Here is a 24146-nt window from a genome sequence, read left to right on the forward strand (position 1 = left end):
TTAATAACCAAAAGTAAATTCTCATGAAATTCTCTTTATAGATTTGTTTTTCTATACAGACTTCAATTTTGATTTTATTGTGGTCAGCTGTTGTTAAGCCTACAGTTCCTGTGCATCAGAATATTTGGTTAAATGCTTTCAGAGAGTCTCACCCTCCAACCTTTTTGGCTTGACATTCTGTACTAGACTCCCATCTTAAAAGCATTACTAAGACAACCTTTTGAAGTCTCACACCTTTCCTAAGCATCAAGTTCAGTGACACTCAAACCTCTGAAATCCAGGTGATCCAAAAAAGTTTACTGGAAAAAGGTCAACTTAATTGTTCCCTCTTACAGCTACTACTAGCCAAGAGAATCCCCAACATGAATTTCAATTGCATTAAGAGTGAGTGCTAGGAAGATTTACTGAAATATTATGATTGCAGGTCTGTAGATGTAATAGAAACTGAAAATCGGCATAACTACAGAAAAACTGTGATAATATTGCAGAAAACCAGGGACGACTCCTCTTTTCTGTATTGATTTCGGTTCCACGTGTCTGTAACCAAAGAAAAAAAATGTGTATGCCTATTTACATATTGAATATTATTCAGAGCTGAATTCTGTCAACAGTAGAACAGACGGATTTCCTGGTCATGAAATTTCCTAGTAGCAAAGCATGATTTAAGAGATATTGGCATGCTTAATGAGGGGTAGATAATTGCTAGATGGAATAGTGTGGGTAAGAGTGAAGAGGTTGTAAATGGTGGTATGGCAGTAAGGTGAATATTAATCCATCAGGTGAAAATTAATCCATCAGATATGTGGCTATTTTTGATAAGCAGGCTCAGCATTTGCCTAGCAGGTAGGAAGCAGCTCGTATTCAGCAGAACTTACCTAAAAATCAAGTTCTGTCATAGCATAAAAAAGAACGCTAAACAGGTGAAAATGTGTAACACTACTTCCTGAATGATGTGCATTATTTAAGAATGCAGAGTTCAAGTATATGTTACAGATGTATTGGGTTAGAGAGAGCAGATTTAAGATGTCTCGACAAATATCTTACCAACGCATTTCCTGGTTTTCAGAGATCTGAATGTCAGTAAATTCACCATTCTGGAAGGACAAGAGAGCATTAGGTTTGCAAGAATGCTATCTACAGAAACTGACTGAAGATAGAGAGGAAGTAAAGAGATGCCCAAGCAGCTGATTAGGTTGATAATTTCTCTTTATAGAAATCCTCAGCAATGAACCTCCTACTAGCAATATCTATTTTTCTATACCTGTAAAAAATGGGAGCCCATATTTCAATATATTGATCTACTCAAGTGGAAATGACCTGAGGCCATGATCATATTCTCCTCTCCCTTTCTTCTTCTCTTTATTTTGTTGCATCCTAATCTTGTCTGATCTTCTAACAAATCCCCACTGGTGTAAAACTTTTATCAAGAGACAGAATTAGAAAAAATCCAACATTCTAGTTCTGCCAGAATTATTTTCTGTATACCAGATACGAATAGGTCTTAACTAGTCTTTGTGGATGTAGGCAGTCAGCCACATGGCACAGATCTATCCAGAAAGCCTAACTCTTTTCAAGAAGCACTGCTTCTAAAGGGACAGAAGGTGGCATGGACTAGCTCAAGTTTAAATGATTGACTAAAACCTYTTCAGAAACAAATTTTGATATAGCCTGAGCTTCAGGCCTGTGCAAGAAGCATATACAAAACTGGTAATAGCTGTGAACTTTACAAAACAAATAAAAACATAACTGAGTCAGGAGCTGCGTTTTAGGAGTAACTTGCTCTAATAATATTATGTTTTGACAATTATCTTTCTGATGACTCCTGAGGTCTGGGATAACAGTTTAATGTATTTTAAAATAATTCAAATGAGTGGATTCTAAGATACCTTAAACAAATATTGGCCTTTTAAGCAAAAGGGCTATTTGAAGCTTACCTGGAAGCTTCTTGGAAGCTCACCTGGAAGAACTTCTATTTCRCTAGAATATTTATCAATTTTAAAGATAAGCTTTAGTAGCTTTAGAACAAAATTAACAAAGTTACTGAAAAGCATGTAAAACGTGAGCTGCTTTAATTTCAAAGCTGCAGCACCTAGAATGATTAATAACAAATTTCTTGATACAGTATTTATGAAATACGAATGCACGCATGTTGTGCCGATACATTCCCAAATAACATGTTCTTTTCATCTCATTTTGCCACCAAGAGAATTTGCAAGGGGAATAGGAAGAAAACATAAGAAAAACACGCATGYTTATTGTGCTCCAATTGATACATCACATTGTACATGACACTGGTAGGTTGCCCAGATTAACAGATGCAAGTTCTCCTTTTGGGAGGGCGACATGACAAATCTATCAAAACACGATGCCAAAAGTCATATGTGGAATTTGAATGAGGACACTCAGCATAAAGAAAAAATATTTCTCTTTAGAATGATTTACCTATCAGTAACATAAGACCTTGAGATGAGAATGCCTCTATATTTCCCTATGCTTGGGAAGTAGTTCTAATGTTTTCTAAAAAATTCTGCTGGTATTCATAGTGTGTTATTACTATGCTTAAAGTTTTGTGATTTAATCATTTGCAACAGACATTGTAATCCTGCCAATATTATACAGAAATTTTGGTGGCTTTAGCAAGCTCTTTAGACACATACTGTTGAGGCCTGAATGAATAAAAGTTAGTATCTTCAACAAACTCTGTTTACACATATCTGAAGCAGATGCTACCTACTATGATTTACAAAGAGCAAATATACACAATAGTTATAAGGAAAGAGCAGAAATCATGCTGAGCTTCTATTTCTTGTCCTATTGGGAAGAGAAAAGAAAAAGAAAAAAAAAAGCCATAAAAACAAGCCAAGCACGTTCAACAAATAAAATTCTAAGTTAGAAAACCCTTAGGATAAATTCTCACCTTCATAAGTAGGTCCAGTAACTCCAATGAGGTCTGCTTATGGTAACATACTACTCAAAACAGTGACTTGTTTGCGTGCGTGAACAGTCTGCATCACTTGCAGAATTGGGCCCTTTGAGGTGAGGAAAGTGTATTCTGGCGGTATGTTTTGTTTTGATCATGACAACCCATTGCTCCTTATCTACTTTAGAGGTAAATCTCTTACATAGAAATGCATTTCCTTGTAAAACAGTTCAATTGAAATTCAGTCAGGAAGCTTTCAAACACAGGAAAGAGGGCTGAAGCGCACAGGAGAGACGCATCGTAATTCTAGCTCTGGTTTCAAAGCCGGATCAGATTTATCAGACTAGTACAGCTATTAATTTTACACCATAAATTACCAGAACTTGAACTTGCAGTTTGGTCCTTAGATGGGGGAATGTATGTGCCAGGATGATATTGTATTAAATTAAAWAAGGTTTTAAATTATGTTTTTCTGTTCTATTGTGAGCATTTAACATACTGAGTTCAGACTATATGTCTAAAGCCAGTTCTTGGCTGAATCCCCCAARTTCCGTGGAAATAAAATTCATAGAAAAATGCCAAAGAAGATTAAGTTTTTCACCACTTGTGTAACATCTCCACTGAAATGGAGACCCATGACATGGTCCGAGTTATGTATGTTTCATAACCCCAGGGGACTTTCAAGCCATCAAAATTTCATTAGCCTCACAGCAGTCCCAGTACCTTCTTAAGTTGGACTGCTGGTCTCTCTATCAATAAATAAATCAACTGTAATCCTTTTTAGTGACTAAACTCTTCTTTGAAGTTGTATCTAAAACATCAGACACACTTCTTGCATAAATTCAACCAGTGCAGAATGTCTTTTTTAACATATTTGCAGTTTTCTCACACATTAAAAATAAAACATCCCTCATAAAGGGAGTTTTGGCATATTGTAACCAGACATTTTGCTATTTTTAAAATTCTAAAGTTCATTAAAAATGTATCTAAAGTATTATATTTCTRAAGCAGTCATCTCCTTGGTAATGCAGAATTTCCTTAGACAGCTGTATCCTTACATGTCTGTTTAAAGATCATTAACCTAGGGTTCTTGCAAAGTACTTGAGGGAGCCTATTTCAGCATGGACCTTCCAGAAARGGAGGAGGGGGGAATCACAGGACTGCATAACTTATTCTAGATCATTTGCAGCAGAGAGATCATGACTCATCCAACACAATCTCCACTTCCAAAGGCAGACAGACAAATACTCCTGCTCTTCTCCGTCCAAACTTCCCTCTGCCTCAAAACAATTTTTCCAAATAGGAGGCAAGAGTGTTCTTGGAGGGCTGTCTCCTCAGGCACACAGCACTAATCCCAACACGAAAAGCCAAATCCCATTTGAGACTGCCATCGTGCACAGGTGTCTTCAGTTGGAACCAGCCACTTGGGACAGGCAACAAGTATGAGTAATACCAAAATATAGCTTTGTTTTTTGTCTTCTCAAACAAAGTAAAATAGGTAGGGTAACACATCACTGCTTCTGGTTTAAAATAAAAATCTACTATTTTTTAAAAAAGGATCACAACTCATATACACCCACATTGCCCTTTGCAACAGTGTGATAAAGCTGTACCCAGAGGCCTCTGCTATGGTATAGCTGACAGGTTTAGTAAATTAATAAAAATGAAGTGCAGACATCTAGCAATAGCCATTGCTCTAATTTTCATTTTAACTTTATGACATGGTATATGACAAATTCAAGAGGAATAAAGAAAAAAGTAAACAAAATAATCATATTTTAATTCTAATAAAGCTGAAAATCCTGTGCAAATGGAAGGAAGTTAAAGATCAAATGTTTTCTAAGATCCACGCGTTTAGTATATAACATCATGCACCACCAACTCACAACCTCAAGCCAGGGTAAGAAATTTGGAAAAGTTTTAAAAATAAATCAGGCAACTGTATTGGCCTCTCTTCACTTAAGCACTAAGCTTTAAACACAATGGTCGTATCCCCACATCCTACAAAGTTGCTGTTGAGATTTCTTGTGGATTTTAATTGCACAGTAATTCAGTCCTGCAGGCACAAAGGACACACTTCCCTCTTTACCACAATTTCAATTGCTCTCATCAACCAGTAAGTTTAAAGCACGATCAARTTTGTTTTTCAGTCACTTGAGCCTTGTTAATAAACTGTTCTTTGTGCTCACTCATCCATTCTCAGATTCTGCAACTTCTCTGAGATGTCTTAAAGAGGAATTTACAAAGACATCTTTGATTGCTAGCTGGCCTTGGGGATAAACTTTATCACCACTTACTTTTCTGTTCCACAAGGGATAGCAGGTGACATGGCCCTAGATAAGTCAAAGCTAATCTTTTTTGTCATTAAACTTCAAAATTACAGCTAAAACATCACACCCACAGCTTGCATAATTTAGGACTGATACTATGCACTGACTTTTCTGAGGGTGAGAGAGACAACATAGTCACAGAATCCAAGGACATTCCTTGAATCAAGCATCAAGCAAAAGAGCATATAAGACATTGATATATATATATATATATATACGTGCATACGTGTAAGAACTTACCATTCTCACTGTCGGACTTGTTTTCGTGTTCGGTATCAGTCAGAGTGAGGGCTGAGTTGGAACGGCTCGACAGACAGGAGCTGCGCCCTGACTTGACCCCCCTGCCCCAAAGTCTCATGGCATGCTCTGGAGACATCACTCCTTCATTTTCAGTATCAGCATCTGACCCTGCACTGATAGAGTAACCTCTGTGGGGGAGCCCCATTTCCGCACAAAACGCCAGTCCTCGACGAGTTGCTGGTTCACAAACTCCTAACTGCCTTAGGGTAAAATTCTGTCCTGATTAGGGAGAAAAAGATAACAAAAGGTGAGAATGCTTTCCGTGTTTTTGTTTTCTTTAAAAAATAAAAAGCTAAAAATCTCTTCACGTGTATAATTGTCTCAGGTATCACGTTTTGTCAAGACTCCCCATGTACTACGATCAAGTGGATTCGCCTGTCTCTAGCTCTCCATGGAGCCCCTTTTCCTTCTTCCTACCTTGCCACTGTTTTGTCAACTGCTTAAACACATCAAAAGTGTTTGCAGGTAGCAAAGGAACATAACAGAACCTGTAAACTCAGGACAGCCAATTCAGCAGATGAAAGGACTACAAATAAATGACAGCCTTTTTTTTTAAAAAAAAAAAAAAACTTTTGAAAAGTGTGAAAGCAGTACCAAGGTATTTGTCAGGATTATTTCTTTTTGCCCTGGCTAGAGGCCTAAGCAATAGGTTATTTTCCCATCCAGACGTTGCCTAATGTGGCAAGGGAAAAAAGTTTAAGTGGGAAGAGACCTCAGCAGATCAACATTGGATCTTTCTGCTCCTTTTTAATGCAAGAATGTAAGTGAATAGGATCACTTCCAATCACTAACTGCAAGACTAAAGTGCCATTTTTTTTCCATCTCTCRGTATTTCTGAGAAACATTTTAGGCTTTTACTGGTGAAGCAAAGCCTGTATATATTAAACAGACTTTTAGCCTCTGTTTTGGGGCAGAGCAAGAGACATAAGTGAATCCCAAATGATTGTATTAATAAATTAGGCGCCATAAACCCATGACACTTCAATAACTTAAAGTGTCTAAATTATGTGACACTCAAAAATTACTGCCTTTTTAATGGCTATGTCTTCATCCTGCTTTTATGTCTACAGATTTAAGACATTTTATGATATACAGACATTTGGCATGCTCATTTGCATGCTTATACCCAGAATACTTTTCCACTCTAGCTCCCTGCTATTTCAGAACTCTGGGAACAAATTAGAACARGTTTTCATTTTTGTTAGCCACACCCCGATAAGAATCCTAATTTCCCCCAAATTAGATATTTGCTTAGCAAAAATATAGGTTGGTAAGATTGTTAAAGCTTATAATGCAACAAGAACAGACTCCTATTAATTAGAAAATGAAAGAACTGGAAAAGTATGAATGCAGAAGTGTAAATAATTCCTGAAATATTAAGAGCTAATTCCATAGCCATTGACTAGCTTTTAGTGAGGCAGTTAATTGCTTTATTACTGTGGTCATATGAAGCTGTCGCGGTAGCTTCTTCTCAGTCAGAGCTGAGAACAGATTCTGACAATGACTTTCATGAATAATGAAAATCAGTTACTATAATTAGGTACAAATCAAACTATATTTATTATGCAGTTGTGAATAAATATCTGAACTATAAYGCATCTGGGGAGGTAAATATAAAAGCAGTAAATATCCAGGACAATGACTGAACTGCGTGAAGGTTGTAAGAACAGTGGACAAGCATCATGCATGCTGATAGTATCTTGTCATTTTAAAAACTGTCATATCACGTGAATTCTCAGGTTTTGTGAGATCTGAAACTAATATGAGAAGCAGACAGGCCAAAAAAGTGCCCAGTGGTAGCAAAGTCCAAGCATAGCATAATACAATACCCCAAACACACATTATTTAGCATTTTGGTAAATATGCTGAGTGACAGCCTAGAACACTGTTTTGATCTTTGAAACATTATTATGAGAATTAACTTTTTTTAAACAGTTTTCCAAAGTTAGGACTTTATGTATGTCTTTGTACATTATACTCAACAGCTAAAGTGTTCATACAATTGCACATGCAGCACCATATCGGTTCCAGGAATCCAAACAGTGCTTTGGGAACTAAAATGGAGAGGAAAGTTTTTTTTTTTTTTTTTTTTTTAACTGAAGACAACATGACTTGAGTCAGTAACAGAACAACTGCCATTGTCTTCAATACTGCAAAGTGAAGATGATATACCCAGGATTTCTGTAACCATATACTGCCTTTAGAGACGTGGGTGCAGAGGGATGGAGACACTCTGCCCCTCGAGCTATAATTACAGCACCTGTAGCAGAAGAGCGCAGCAATCTGCAACTACCCAGCCACTCTGAAAAATAGTAGGGATGGGGCTCTGCACCACAGGGCTCTGTGCTTGCCTACATGCTTGGACCACATCTTCGCACTCAGAGAATCATTTACGGAGCCATCTGTGCAGACACATTGATTCGAAGAGACCTACTGTGCCTTTTTACTTCCCTCTCCCCCCTTCTATCCAAACACTTTTTACAAGAGAAACTGCTTTAGGCATTTTACAACACCACCAATGATCACTCTTGTAGGATACTGAGTCTCAGGCACAGCCTACCACCTATCCCGTTACCAGCTATTAGTGGATTTTATTTTTTTTTTACTTTAAGTTTACAATGGTCTGCATCCATGTGAAATATTTTCTGCTTTCCGCTTTTCTCCTCTTACAAATGGCAACCAARCCAAACCAGTATGTCACAGGATCAAACTAAAGCTCCACTGCAATTCTGAAGCAGAGGTGGTTTGTGTATTGCTCTCTCACATCCAATATATTAAATCTTTTTCACTACATTGAGAAGAAAACAGCATATCCCAGAAATGGTACAACAGCTTTAAAAACAGCAGGCTCAGTCATCTTCTGAATTAAAGCTCTCTTAAAAGCTTTACTAAGAGGATTGTACTCCATTTAAGTTCGCCACACAAATGAAAAATGAACAAAAAGTCAACATGGAAAATATGTGCTTGTGTAAGAATTAATATCCCAAATGGAATACACATATATGATACAAAAATTCTGTATCATCTTAAGGTTTCCAAATAAAGAGAACAACAAGTCTAGAAACTTTAAGCATCTGGGGGAAGATGAACATGGCTGGGGCACAGAAGCAATAGCAGGAGAATGGAATGGGGGCTTTTACCTCCTAATGAATGAGACAACCCCCCCTTTTTTTAGGCTTGCAAAGGGCATTGCAGGGGCTCAGTGGGAACAGAGCACGGAGATGTTCTCCCTCTTATGCTCTTACAGTTTCTAATTAGCTTTTCCAGAATTACTTCAGTGTAATTACTTCAGATTTAAGCATCAGTTTTTATACTGCACACACTTTCGTGACTTCCTCCACTGACAATAGGTGCCTCAACATTTCATAGACTCAAAAATAACTTGGAGACTGTAATGAAATAAGTTCTGAGAAGAAAATATAGTAAACAGGTAGGGATAATGCTTTGTGTTTTTTTTTTTTTTTTTTTTTTTAAAGAAAGACTATAAAGTGTATAATGAAAAAAAATCCAAAATATTTCAAGGATACTTGTTTTAGAGGTAACTTTAGGGCTTTGGGACCATTTGGGATGATGTATCATGAAGTTAGGTTTTAAAAACTGAAAATAATGCTGGTACTACCACCCTACTATTAGATATTGCACTTCCCTTGGCTAAGAATATCAATTTATGGTTAGCATAAGGAATGCTGACACTGTCCATTTGTCCAGGCAAGAAGGCAATTAAGGTAGCAACACTAAAGTAACTTTCAAGAGCTTGTGCAATCACTGTTAAAAACAGCATTTGCCAATAGTAACCACGTGCACCTACCTGAGAAACCGCAACTACTTTCTGTTTAAGCAATGATCCGCGTATGATTGGTATGCCTCTAATTTCGTTGATTAAACCTATACAAAAAGAATACCTTTTTTTTTTTTTAATTTTTTTTTTAAGTTAATATCATCTCTGCCAGGACTGTACTGGTTAAGTCATCAACATTTCTAGACAATGGTAATTAAATTAATCAAATACTGCACACATAAGCAAGTTCTAAGTATGCAGAAATTAAGTGTTATTTTAGAAAGTCAGAATTTACCACTTGAAACTAAATGGGAACCTACAGTTCTTATACTTCATATATTCCCTTGGCCTAAACTGGAGAAACTGTTCAAAGACATCCACAATAACTTAAGCTTCAAGTCAGCAATGTTATCTGTGGAAAGTGATTTTTGAAGAGGACTACAAAAGAAATTCCCATGGTTTTTCAATTGTCAATCCTTGCTCTAATTGAAACCTATAACATATAAACTTAGAGTGATGACAAAACTAAAAAATGAAAAAGAAACAAAAGAAATGAACAAAAAAATCCAGTAGAGAATACATCAGTGCCTCCAGATTGCACCACTGTCCTTAGCAATTCATTTACCACCGAGGATTCTACAAAGTGAGATTTCAGCAGCTATACATTATTTTGAAACGAGGGGGAAAAAAGGACTTCAAAACTGAAGAGCCTCCACAGCATCTGCCTAGTTAGCATAAAGTGCACACATCCCCCCTTTAAACCAGAGGAATTACAGTTTGAGTGCCTTTGCTAACTTTGATTTTGGCATAATTGGACAGAGATAGTACCAAAAAGGCAGTGAAGTCCCAAGCCCTATTCCGGTTCATACAAAAAAATCTGTTTATTTCTGCTCTTGCTTGTATTTCTGATTACATTTTATTCCATCTCTAGTTTTTCTGCATCTCTCATTACTTGCCAGTCACCTTTCTAATCTTAGACTTTGCAATATTCTTCCTTCCTATCTTGCTTTGTCTCCCTGCAACACAATCACCTTTATGTCATTCAAAAATCACTTCTCAAACACATATTCCCTATAATCACTCTATGATAACCCATCACAGAAAAATACTTACAGTAAATTTAGAAAAACAAATTGTGAAATAACTAGAGCAAGACATGCAAAACAAAATACGATCGTGATCCTCAGAAGAAGCAATCTCCTTGTCTTTATCTTCTTCCTTATTTTTCCTTGTTTTCTTATTTAATGTTTCTCTTTTAAAAAAGCAAAAAGAATTATAGTTTATTTAGAAAGCAAAATTCTCAATTATTCCAAGTCTGTAAGTCAGTGCGTGAGCATGTCCTCACAACGCAATGCTTATCATGCTGTCCCTGAAATACATTGCATAAGCAGCAATGATGTCAAAGTGTTACTGCAACAACCATGTTAGTTTTTGCTATTTTGATATGGAAAAAATGTTTTTGTATCTGTGCTTAGCTAGTACACATAGTGAGCACATTTTTCTATCCCAGACTCCTTACTTGGAGCTCATTCTTAATATTTCCAAATACTTTCTGCAGAGCAGAAACCAGTACGCAGCCCCACTACACTTGAAATATCATCATTATTCACTGCTCAGAGACCTGCTGAAGCTGGGATTCTGCACCATTGAGAATTCAGTACGACTGACCTGATTTAGCAGTAGCCTTGTCTTCTTAACTCACACATACATTAAGTACAGAGGAATAGCTCTGTTAACAGAAGACTGGGTGGCCTGTTTACCCTACCAATGCATAAAAAAATACAGAGCTAGATTACATGCAAAAAAAAATAGAAAAAAAGCTCCTTTGCATACAATGATAGACTGCAAAACCGCCCTCTCTACTCTGAGGACACTAGCTAGTCACTACAGGATGACTAAGAACGTGGGGAAGATGTCGTCTTCCTAAATGCCCAGAGCAGAGCTGGCCTGGTTTAGCAAGAGTCCCAGGTGATCTTATGGGATCTTAAGCACCCTCTATTTCCAAGTGTCAATGCTGGCTGGTTTCTTAAGGGAAAAGAAATGCAACTTTTTTTTGTAAATAAAATACGTGGGTTTTTTTCCATTTACTGAGACAAAGACAGCATAGCAGACTTAAGGGGTTCTTTCTAGGGAAGGTTCTTGAAAGGAAGGACATATTGCTGGAAGCAAACGTATGACAGGGTAACAAAATTGCAGGAAATGAAAGGACAAAGAAAAAAAACCCAAAGTAGAGCATGCCAGGCCTCTTATCTTTTGCTATAAAATTCTGATCAGAAGTCTACACATGCTGTCTTTAGAATTCAGAGTGGTAGGCAGGTAGAATATAGTTGCAGAAAAGAAAACAGCGAATGAGCAACAGATGCGATACCACCTCTTCCGTCACACAACTACCACAACACGTTTACTAAAAAAGGAGTTTTCAAGGCTGAACTCGGAGTTCTGCCTGCCAGTGTACAAGCAACTGCAGAGAAGACTGACAAGTAATAAGCTTTGCATATGTTAACTATGTTAACACGTATTTTCCTTCTGATTTGGCATAATATTTTTTTGTTATTACTTCATTATGATTTTTTTGCTCTGTGAAAACAATACATGATGTCTAAACCACCCTAGATCACTGTATCACATTTTCTGCCTCATTTTAATTCCTATGTTCTTCTCTTCACTCATCACACACTTCCTCCTCTTCACCTCTTAATCTTTCTTCACCTTTCTGCTCTACTCACAACTCACTCAACTGCCTTTTCTTCTCCTTACCCTAGACTGAAGCTTTAAGAGTTCATATCAAGAGACAGTTGCTTCTCCAATACATCAGTAAAATACACAATAACAAACAGCATTAAATTATATTAAAACTTGACAACTGTGCATAGTGCACATAACACACAGTGCATATAATTTTTCACGTGCTCAGTGTTCTGAGTAAATATTAMCCACACAGTTCAACTGCTCCTTCTGAGTTGTCAGAAGCAGATGGRGAACTAAGTCACATAGACTCAGTGACTTCTGAAAGAGTTAGTGCCAGATATATTGAGCTCCCTGAGCTGCACTTACTGTGCCACTTTGGAAGATGACTCAAAACCTATTCAAAATTCTACAAAACTAAAACCATAAAACTACAGCTTAGAGGGAACTAAAGCCTCTCAAAACCTGATATTTACACTAGCTATGTATTCTCACTGGCATTAAACTGCAGAATCAGAAGGAAAGACTGATTGAAATACCAACCTGTAAAAGTTTATTCTTGAAGAAACAGAGCAAAAGAAATAGGACAGGAGCACAACTTTCCTGCCACTGTTTTCCCAAGCTACAGCTCAAACATGCAGACCCTCCTCTGTTGCCAGTGTAGYTGGGGGACCCATAATTTTATTTGCTATTAGGCTTGCTGGTAGCAGGGCATTCTCAGTGCTAATGTACACAATCAAATAGAAGCACTTCTTAATCCAGTGGTAGGATAAAGGACAGTACACCAAGCCCTTCTGAAGTTACCACAGAGTAAGATTAAGGTCAACTGAAGATAATTTCAAACAGAGTTCAGTAAGAAATACAGGGATTTGGAAATTCTGCAATATCAGAAAAATACCTAAAACAGATTTTTTTCTGCATGTTAATAGTAAAAGTTTTAACCATCAGGCTCAACTGCAGAATTCAAAGCTTTAAGCTGTATCAGCTATCATATTTCTGTAAATTAATCAATCATTCAGGTTCTAGATTTTTAGAATCTATATAAAATCTAGTTTTACAAACATAAATTTGGACTGCAGATTACTGAATTAACAGAAACTAACCCAGTTGTCCATAACATGGTGGTGGGGGGGAGCAGATTCTTCTACGGATTTATAAAAGAAATCTATCTCAATGAGTAGCAGGGAGCGTGAAGTCTTGATCCTGACCAGAATGACAGGGTAGACTCTTTAGGCCTCTATCTGAATCTTCAGATGCTGGCATCACTGCATATCATCAAAATCTCAGCTTCCATTTATTTCAAGATATAAATAAAGCATAAATTTGATAGATGGGAAGAAAATATGACTCAAGGGTAAGCAATACAGAGATGATGGATATCCATTCTGTACAGAGCCTGAAACCATAGATCTGACAGGTATGAACTGCCACATTAAGGTCAGTAGGATGCTAATGATATGACATACAGCTTGAAGTGGGGAAAGAAGTTGAGGAGGAAGCAGGCAGCATGAGGAAATGCACACAAAATAGGACTCAGGCTAACTGCTGTTCTCCAGATGTGCAGAATTGTCTACCATGACTTCTACCTTTCCAAGAGGGAAAGGCATGGCTACCACCACAAGTCAGTGGATAGACCCACAGAGGGATATGCCTCACAGCACAGGGGAGAACTTTATTAGCTCAACAGGCTTTGAAATGGTATAAAGGAAAAAACAGCCTATTCAGAGAAGCCCCTGTATTTTTACTTGTAGCATTTCTTAACCAAATATCCCATGTTTACAGGAATCTGTTCTGCTAATAYATGAACAGAACGAGCCTCTCGGACCATCCTTGAAAATAGATTCTATAAGCAAGAAGGCATACAGATCTAAGGACATTTGCACAAATGAAAACCCATATTGCTCGCTCACTCACRCTCCTTTCCACACCCTCTACCAAGGCATTCTGTAAATCTCCATAACAAGTGTAGTCGAGTATTCTCTTAACTTAGATTTTTCTAGCAGAACATCCATTATCCGAAGAAGAGAAAGGGTTTATGACTCAGACATATTTATGGCACTGCAAAGCAAAAAAGTACAGACAAAATTTGGGGCAAACATGTCCTGCTGGCTCACTTCCATTTCCTCTTTTGGCTTTAATAAGCTAAGTAATACTAAGTACTGACTCTCAAGCCAATGAAGTTGTGACATCTTACAAACCAATTTCAGAAAGTATCAAAGAACTTTCTGAGGAATTATTCTTATTTTACATCTCTGCCTCCCTTTCCACACTTATCTGCCAGTGATTGAATAAGCAATCACTCACAGTTTGGCCTACAGTYCTGAGTCTTGGCCCTAAGCACTAAATTAACAGTCAGGACTCTTCAGCCTCTTTCCTTCCTTTTCCCCTTGTCTTTGATTACACACCTTTCTCTCTTCATTCTCTCTGTGGCATGTTAACGTGCCAAGGTCATCATCTCATTTACCCATTTATTTCCCCAATCCTCTGTTTAGCTTTATTATGAACAGGAGGAACATCTACATCTCTGCAGATGAGTTAAAGAAAACAAAAGCAATTACAGACTCTCTAAGATACCTTCCTCTCCACCAGAAGAAAATTCATTGTGAAGGCCTCTTGCTCATCCTTTAGGTCCTTAATCATTATAAAGGCCCTCTTTCCCTAATTTTGCAACTGGACTAGTCAAAGACAAAATTTTCACTCTGTGCACCAAGGCTTTGTAGAAATGCCTGCTCAAGCAGCTTACAGCCAATAACTAAGGTTGATTTTTCCCTGGAGAATTACAATTGCCCTTTGTCTCCAGATCCATAGCTCATCTATAGACCATGACCCACAAGGGGCCAATTTCAGCTGGATGAATACCTTAGAGAAAGTGTGTATATTGCTGAGCGAGGACTAAGTATACTCCTAATCAAATGAAAGTGTTTTTTTTTTCCTAGTAGCACTTTTTAGCTAATAGAATAACTTCAAAAGTCAACAGATCCTTATCACCTGGAACCTAAAAACCAATTAACTTCTTATTGTTGCTTTAAGAACTAACTAGCATAGAAATGGAAGATGATAATATTACTTAGCACTTACAGTGCTTTTCATCTTCAAAGCGTTTTACAAACATAAACTAATTAATCTTCCCAACATGCCCGTGAGGTGGGTAAGTATTATTATTCCTGTATTAGGGGAGCGGAGGAGAAAGTAAGAGAAGGAAAAGAAAAACCCACAAACTCTGACAGAAGGTTGTGTGTCTAGCTCGAGGCCACAAAATTATCCAGAACATACTGGCGCTTTTACTTTGTACAAGAGAGCCTCTCAAATCAGGTAGATTCTGCAGATGGCCATGTTTTAGCATGACAAAAAAAATATCTGTCATAATCAAAATAAGGGACACATCCTTCACAAACATAAAATGCTAATTCTAATAGTTGCCTTAAATTCTAAGGGATTGTACTTGCAATGGCACTGAATGGTGATTAATTTGCTCATCAGGAAGGTGCAAAGTCACCTATATATATTTTCATACCTTTTTGTAAGTCATCTACAAATTAGACTGATGCAGTTCTATACAGAATCACTKGCCTACCCAACAGTCAAAATCAGTTCATCAATAAGGCACAGACAGGGGAAGGGCAGAAAGGGTCTTTCCTGTCTGAAGCAATAACAGGATAGATAGGTAAGTTTTAAGCACATGAATTTTAGGTTGAAAACCATGACCATTTAAATCCTTTAATCCTACAGTTGACATTTATGGTGACTAAAAAGATTAATCATTTGCTATCCAAATGAATCATTTTGAGTAGCTAATGTTTAAAAGCAATAAACTTTGAAATCACATTATATGAGGATAGATGTCATGATTAAATGCTTCAGCTTTCTGAAGTCTTAAAAATATATCCCTGACAGCGTTTAGTATCTTAAATAATAAAATTGTCCCTCTTTTGCTGAATTGTGAGATTTTTCCAGCACCTAGATCTACTTGTCACAGGAACAGGGGCTGAACACAAGCTACAAAACATCAGTACAACGTTATGTACCTTACATGGCTTTGCTTTTCAGTAACCTCGTAACAGTTATTCAACTTGTTGTCAAAAGAAGAAATTTTTTTGCTTGTTTGTTAAATTCAGCCCTTCTTTGTGCTGCTCCAAGGAGTTATTAGTGTATTCGATCTAATTTAGGCACTTAAGTATTCCATAAGAGTAAGAATATGCAATCATGCATACAAGTACTTTCTCCTGCAAAACCAAAATGGGCAGTATGAAAAGAAATTAAAATCGAAGCACAATAAATTGTGCTGAATAATAAACACATTGAACTCATTCTCACTGCCAGCTAGAGGATCAACTTTACCCGCAGGCTAAAGCACAGACAAATCAAGCTTTCAAAAAGCAAAAGTGTAACAAAAGCTACACTACCTCATCAAGTCTCCTTTAAGTAAAAGCTCTTCTGCAGCTCAGCTTTTTATTTCACACAGTTCTCAAACAGTGCAGCAACTATTTTGTTTGAAAATATGCACTTGCACAAACTAGACTGTATCCTGCCACCTGCACACATGGGTCAGCCTCCCATTCCTGCAAAGAAACTCATTGACTTGACTGGTGGACCACACTACAAGATCACAACAAGACATCCTTGCAGCAACAAAATTATTTGAAAGGGAACAAATAACTATTCTTTTTTCCRGCCTGAGAGCAGCATGAGTTCTGTCCATTTATACTGACTTTACTCCAAAATGACTGCCGATTAGATATTGCATATCTTTCCCTTCCTTTTAAAACATATCTGATGTCACATGAAATACAGCCTTTGCCTGATTGTGTTAAGTTTTACAAACATAATACAGCAGTATAAAAAGCTTTAATTCCTYTGAGTCTTACAAGCTTGACTCAGGACTCCCTTTAAATTACTTTCTCATTGTTGTAGTTTCAATTACTTTTTTTCCAAACTAAAAAAAYCTTCCACTATTTCTACAATCATCCTCTCACAATCCATAGTCACGTAACAATTCCAGATATTTTAGGATACTAATCTCTTACATACAGTGTAATTCTTCAAAGACAAATATAATTTTGTAAACACAAGAATTTCTCTGTGCAACAGAGAAATTAGACTTCATATAGTCAGCTTTAATCCTGGATTCAGCAAGGTACTTAGGTATATTCCTTAGTATAAGCATTTAGTCACTGAATTCAATTAGAAGAGTCATACATTGAAATCAGGCTGCTCATTATAGTTGGATACTTTGAAATATAAGTAAATAGGAGTCATCTTCCTCTCTAAGCCATAAAGAGCAGACAATCTTACTGGCCCAACTTGAAAAGAATGTAGTCTTGCATGGTACTTCATCCACTGTCAAGCATGAGATTAGGTGTCTACTCAAACATGAAATGTAAAACTGCATACCTAGCTTAAAAATGTTTTCAGTGAAAAAAGCTCAAGGTCTTCATGTATACTCATGTTCAATTATTCCCAGACCTACCAATTTTTAAAATATTGTATTTATTTTCACTTTCGGTTAATTCCTATCACTAAGTTCCAGAAAATAGTAGATTAAACAACTCTCGTTTAAAGGTTTTCAAAACAAAAGCAGTCTTGCAATATAGGAAGGGGCTACAGAAGGAAGGAGACCACAGTAGTCTCTTGTCAAAGTTCACTTAAAACATGTTGCCTACATCAAATCACAGCTCTTCAGTATGTGATATGACTTACACTTTTGGCTTCAAAAAATATCAAGATACTGTCAGTTATAACTTTATGTTAAAATATTTTAACATGTGTTTAAAATGATATTTTTAGAATTAAAATGACATGCATTTCTCTTTAGGTTGGTATTTCTATTTATGCAATTAATCTCAAGCAACAGAAATTGAACAAAACTGAAGAAAGATTCTGCGATTTGAAATGATAATTGAGGAAATTCCTCTACAAAAGAAAAGATTTCCTGAGATAGAGGTAACACCAAATGGGGCACACTTATCTCTAGGTCAACATCCCCTTCTGAACCCTATCATGGGATTTAGGGGAGCAAACAGCAMAACAATATGTACTGAAACAAAGCAGAAAGATGAGGTGGTAAAGCTCTGGTTCATGAACAGAAAGCTTTGAAGGCTCTTACCCGAGAAAGGTCAGCAACAACTACACAGTCACATGTTTAAGTCTGGCCAGATAAGAGACTTGTAACCAACAAACTCAAATAACTGCTCCAGCAGCTTTCCTCTGGACACTTGAAAATTTTTATAGTATTTGTTATTTTATACAGTTTGTGCAAAACAATCCAAACCATTGGTAATGATTAATTAAAAAATAATTGCCAATTAAAAGGCATTTATTAAAATTTGCCCTTATTTGCTTGTAGGTTTACTTCCCATGATTTAGCAGGCTAGAACTGTCAAAGCCATGTATCTACACTCTATTTCTAGACAGACATTAAAAAAAAATAGAGGAAAGTGTGTTTTATATATTATTTAGAAACCTTTGGAATGACTTTGATCACCTTTTGCACAAAATGCTTCCAATGCCAGAAGCAGTAAATTCTCTCAGTCAAAGATGAATCAAAGGAACACAGCACCTAAGATTGCAAAACAAGCCCTCCATAACCTGACCCTATCAAACCTGCAGGTAGTCCCCAAAGGTGCTAAAACAGCAAGCATTAGAGAAAGGCAATAAGTCATACAAAAAGGACAGTAAGAAAAATCAAAAGAGGCGCAGATGTCAGTGCTGAGACCACAAGATGAAGACGACCCTACATGTTTCAAACAGTCATTTTAGGCCTAGAGATATGTAATGTACTGCAGAGTGGGCAACAAGTCTTAGCTAATTAACTACAGACTTTTCTGAAGGAAATYGAGAGGGAAAAGCAAAACAAAACAAAAACAAAAACCCAATGCACCAACATCCATAACATACCAGATTACCTGACTCCTTCCATTTTATTATTTCTAAAAAACGGTGCTCTGTTTAGGTAACAGTTTATGAATTTCTAGTTAAGCAAAATTAAATAAATGAAAGGTTTAATTTCGATATAATTTCGTCCGCTAGTAGTAAGAAAGTGTCCACAGTACAGCTCTTAGAAAACTTCATTCCTCTTGATTTATCCCTAGAAAAACAACTAGCTAAAAGTGACTAATCACTTAAAAACTAGGGAGCAGTGATGACTTGGTTTCAGTATATCACAGAAACCAAAAATACACAGCAGAAAGCAGGCAGACTACAGAAGCAACAGTCCTCAGTTACACTGACTTAAGAGAAACGTTTTTATTTCCTTTGCAAACATTTGTGGGGGGGGGGGGAGTCAACACCATCTGCACAGCTCTAATTCTAATGTAAAGTTATTCTACTTGGAACAAAGAAAAACCATCAATAGAAATATTTAAAAATATTTTCCTAGAAGTAAGACTAAAAGGCTTTCTCACATGGAAAAAGCTTTTTTCTATCCCATAATCTTGCATTCCCCATAAAAGGGAGGACAGTTTATACAGAAGGACTGAGGCTTAGATTCACAGAGCTCTTGGTCTTTGTCCTTTTAAATAGCTGGGCTACAGCACTCAATACATTCCATCATTTTTTCCTTACATTATGTAGCTTTATGGTAAGACTGCAGGAATAGCAATTCCAGAGATTACAATTTTGAATCTAGAAATTCTAGAACTTGATGCCTAAGTGCCTAATCCTAAATGAGACCTTCACTAAGTACAATTTCAYGTCTCTCCAGTCCTGAACTCGTAACTTCGATATTCAACGGTGATAGCTAGCAATCAGTTAGCATCTAGTCCGGATATCTATCCGCTAGGAAATAAATCTTCATCATATAATACTTCACCYTACTCACTCAACAGTTGTAAAAACGCTATTGTACTATCCTCGTGAGCTGTAAGATAAAWGCACTGAGCTATTGTTTTATTTGTATACTCACCCACACACACAACATTTCTCCCTAAACCTATTTATAGGGCACAGCCTTCCTAGAACAACTGCATTTACTTATTTTGATTAATTTAAAAACTATTTATATTTTAGGTACATTTATTGTAGTGGCAAAGTTTTGGATAATCAGTTAATCAGACGAAGGAGGATAGCTGGGGGCACAGTTTTTAAAATGCAAGGCCTGACTGAGTACCTGAGACCCGAGTTTGCAGTGWTGTCGCTGACCCATTGCTCAATACGGGCCATTTACTTCACTCCCCTGTGCCTTGCAYAGCATTTATTTCAAAGATGGTACATACTGCTTTCCCATCCTTGTAAGATGCTTAGAGAGATAAGTGAAGTGTACTATGTGTGTAGAGTGCTTTGAATACTGAAGAAATTGGTATGACAACATAGTCTTCCCATGGAGGGCATGCCTTGTTACATGATACTAATGAATTATATACTCCGTATAAAAACTTCTCGCCTACCTTGTCTGGTATACTCATCGGCTTCTCTGTGGACCAAGTCTTTTACCCGGTTTCCATACAGCAGCCTAGAGGAATCATGATCAAAAGCTTTCAGGGTTTCACTCGAGCTGTAAGACTTCTGCGTAGGCACTCTGCACTCCTCATTTTCGGCCGAAGAATTGGTATAGCGCCGCTCCTTGTCCCGCCGGCTCTTTGTCAGGGAGCAGTAAGGCCTACGTTCCTTCACATCCATACTTCATGCCTTCCGTACGCACATCAGCCCAGCTCACTTGGAATTCGCCTCTACATTCGGGCCACGCTCACCTGCAACAAAACCAGAAAGACGACCGCCGATGGGTTACGACAGCCTCCGACTGCTGTCGTTCCTCCCCGACTGCCCGAAACAGAAAGGCAAAACTGATCCACGCAGGGCGAAGCGGGGAAGTGGGGCGGCCCCACGGWCGGTTAGCCTAGCTGCTCTCGTGACCCACTGCGCCCTTCTCAGCGGCTTCTCCTCCTTGACAGCCGGTTAGAGCATCAAAGCCAGACTGAAGCTTGGGAACTGAGGCGGGGGGGAAACACACCAGAAACCCCCCAAGCCCCTTAGCTTTTCAGCGTGAAGAAAGCGTTACTCCCGTAATGTCTTCCTATCTGTAGATACACTGTTTCGTCTTTCTTCCCGGAGAAAGACCTATGCGCTAATAGCCAGCCTGACTTTCTCCTGCTTGTCAGGAGCTTCTGCTTGGCCGCCCGTTTCTGCCACGCAGACTTCGGCAGCTTTTGCTGTTGTTTCTACTCTAAGACAGCTGTTCTTATCAAGAACGTGCACAGAACTGCGCAGCAAGCTGCCGAACCAGTACCGGTGGTGTGGGAGAACGCTTCTCCCAGGCAGCACACATCACTTCTGCTCAAAAGCAGCTGCATGTTTGGGTTGGAAATGACAAATCAAGAAATTGACATTACGCTTTTAAGGAACATTGCTGTAAGAATCTTATTTTTCTTCACTGTTTAGTTCTACCTYGTTTTAAAAATGAGGCTTTGCAGTTGCATCTTGAGTCCTGCACACTTAACCAAAATACCTATAGAGTAAAACAAAATGTAAAATAARATTCATGTCTTTAAAGAGCTGATACAACACGTAAATGAAGAACATTTCTGACGATTTTAACACGCTTTGCAAAAGGACCTCCCGAGTCTTTTTGCTATTTCTTGTGGAACAACTTTAATAGATTAGGTTTCTCTCCTTTGTCTCAAGGAGAATCTCTCAATTTAGGTACTTAAATACCATAAGCAATTATTTTACGAAGTGAGCTGTATTATCTGTCAAGTCCTCTGTGATGTAGAATTAAAGTGATAATTTACAGCATATATCACAAAACAACAAGCTATTTTCACTCTGYTCAACAAAAGCAAGGTTGCCTTAGATTTCTTCCCCACTTTCATTTAAAACATATTAAATATCAAACAAATTAGTTGTCACTCTTGAAGTGATTTTTAGGGAGTATTTAATTTACTACTGAACTGTAATTCAAGCTTGTGAATGGCAGGTCTTTTATCACCCTATCTGTTTTGAAATTCTCTGAAAAGTTCTCACATCTCTTGACCTGTGTGAATCTCAATATAGGAGTTTCAAGATTAGGTGCTACATCACATGGAATATATACATACTAAAAGACATAGCAAAGACGCCTTCCGCTCAAGTAAATTCACTGCTTATTATACCTTCAAGTGTTCTTTAACTGGGAAAAGAAGCTGTAAAATATTTGTACATAAGCAAAAAACTCGAAGTAGTAAAATGGAATAGTTCATTCAATTTATGACTATGTAGATGCATGCACATCCATGTAGCATGTTTTAGTTCTTTTTCATACACAAGTTTTCTTCATGTAAAAACAACTTTATAARCATTTTATACATTTTGTATTTTATTAATGCTAAACTGAACTATGATATTTAAATCACTATTAACTGACACACACAAGTGTTCTACTGCTGCCGTGTAAAGACTTCACATGGAAGCAGGTATCTTCTCCCATCTRTGCATCTCAAGACTTTAAAGAGCCACTAACTCCTAATGTCTCTAAATTGTGCTATGGGAAAACTGACATACACCATTCAAAGATGAAATTAATTCGATTTTTTTTCAAGCCTCCAAGCTCATGTAGCTCCTTCTCCCTGCAACCCAAAACCCTCCTTGCACAATACTTTGTTACTATGTCTAGCTAAAATACTCAGATTTAATCCACACTGTAGTATGCAGAACTACTGATGGGCTTCCCACAAAAGTCGATGAATTCAATACAATTTCAAAAGGCAGTTTTCTGGGTTACCTCTCTCCAGASAAGGAATGAAAAGGGCTAAAAACCAAACCAAACCCAACCCAAAACACCTGGTAGCACCACATGACCAGGAGACTTTGACAGCGATTAGATGGCCATTCTAAACCACAAAGATTAATGGCTTTTTGTGGGCATTTTTTAAAAATAAAATATTATGGCCTTGATCCCTGGAGGTTTAAGAGCCTGATCCTTCCAAACCCGGCATTACACAAGACAGTTCTTTAGCTTTCGTAACCTTTAAYTTCTGAAAAGTTAGTAGTATCTCTCAGCTTGTTTTTAGAGAATACTTAATGACTCCAGGCTCACACCTTCAAAATTATTTTATCAGTGAATAATAGATACACTGGAAATAGCGAGACAGAAGAAAAACTGTGTTTTAGAGCTGCCTACAAGTAAGCTGTCTGTGCCGTGACAAAAACCACAAAGAGCAGAAGCACAAACTTGTTTGCAGAACATAGAAACACGTCAGTGCTAATGTGCAGGCAGGTCAACCAAAGGAAAACTGGCTGATGGTTTTTCAAGATCGGAACCAGAAGTCTTATTACTGTGGGGAGGATGTTTTATTTAAGTATTGCAGCAGTCTRTGGTCCTATGCAGGATTTTTAATTTTGCCTTCTTTTCCTAACATAAGTGAAAYATTCTAAGTTATTGACGAAAAGTGCATCTGCTCCTTTATTACAAAGAGCCTTTTAGGAGTTAAAATATTAACAGGCTTTTCTGCTCAAATCTTGAAGAAATGTAAATGAATCCTCATGCACAAATTTCAACACATTTCATRTTTTCTCCTCTGTTTTCTGTAACATAAAAGCTGCATCCCCATGGGAGCTATCCAAATACATTTGACTAGCTCTCTTTTACTACACCTTAGAAGCAGCTCACATGAAATATTGGTAGTGAGTACAATACACACTCAGGAAAACACTGCAACTAATTTGACACATGAACAGTTTTCTTGACAAATCAGATTAAATTTTTAAACACAATTAAATTTATTTTGTAACATATTACAAAAACACTTGCCTTCATCTGCAAGTCATTTTTCCCCTGCATGTCAGTAYTTAGGGTCCACCAAAGAGCTTTGCTCTTATTAAATGAAATAAAATTCTCACAGAGCAATATTTACAAAGCTATTGCACTATTAAACCATCCACTCACAAAAGGATGTGGAAAGGGCCATGCTAGATACTGTTACAGATTTCGTGTTACAATATTTAACTTGAAAGGCCTGTTTATACTKAAGGATATCAAAAACGAACAGACTGATTTATACCACTATTTCAAATATCTAATTCTCTTCGCTGCATAAGAGCTGAGGCTGCTCTACGTTTCCTGTTCATGTCAGTGAATATTGGGATCTCTAGTGATCATAAAAATCATCTGATCAACATTACAGGCTCTTCTTTGGATTAAACAGGAGACCACTGGACAGGCACG

At 37.4% G+C, this 24146-nt stretch overlaps 1 protein-coding gene across 3 annotated transcripts in view; it reads right to left on the minus strand.

Moving 5' to 3' along the window:
• Nucleotides 1-24146, minus strand: part of TENM3 (teneurin transmembrane protein 3) — a 465114-nt gene that overhangs the window by 298987 nt on the left and 141981 nt on the right. For 2 of the 3 annotated variants that reach the window (XM_085311387.1, XM_085311386.1), the window contains exons 2-3: nucleotides 20395-20697; nucleotides 5491-5769 (exon numbers count right to left, since the gene is read on the minus strand). In XM_085311387.1, coding sequence (XP_085167513.1) covers nucleotides 5491-5769; nucleotides 20395-20626 — 511 coding nt within the window. In that variant the 5' untranslated portion in view covers nucleotides 20627-20697. The remainder of the gene's footprint in view (nucleotides 1-5490; nucleotides 5770-20394; nucleotides 20698-24146) is intronic. The other variant, XM_085311388.1, reaches the window with a different exon arrangement.

Source organism: Rhea americana, unplaced genomic scaffold, assembly GCF_003343005.1.
Source record: "Rhea americana isolate MKP2758 unplaced genomic scaffold, rheAme1 scaffold_34, whole genome shotgun sequence".
NCBI lineage: Eukaryota > Metazoa > Chordata > Aves > Rheiformes > Rheidae > Rhea > Rhea americana.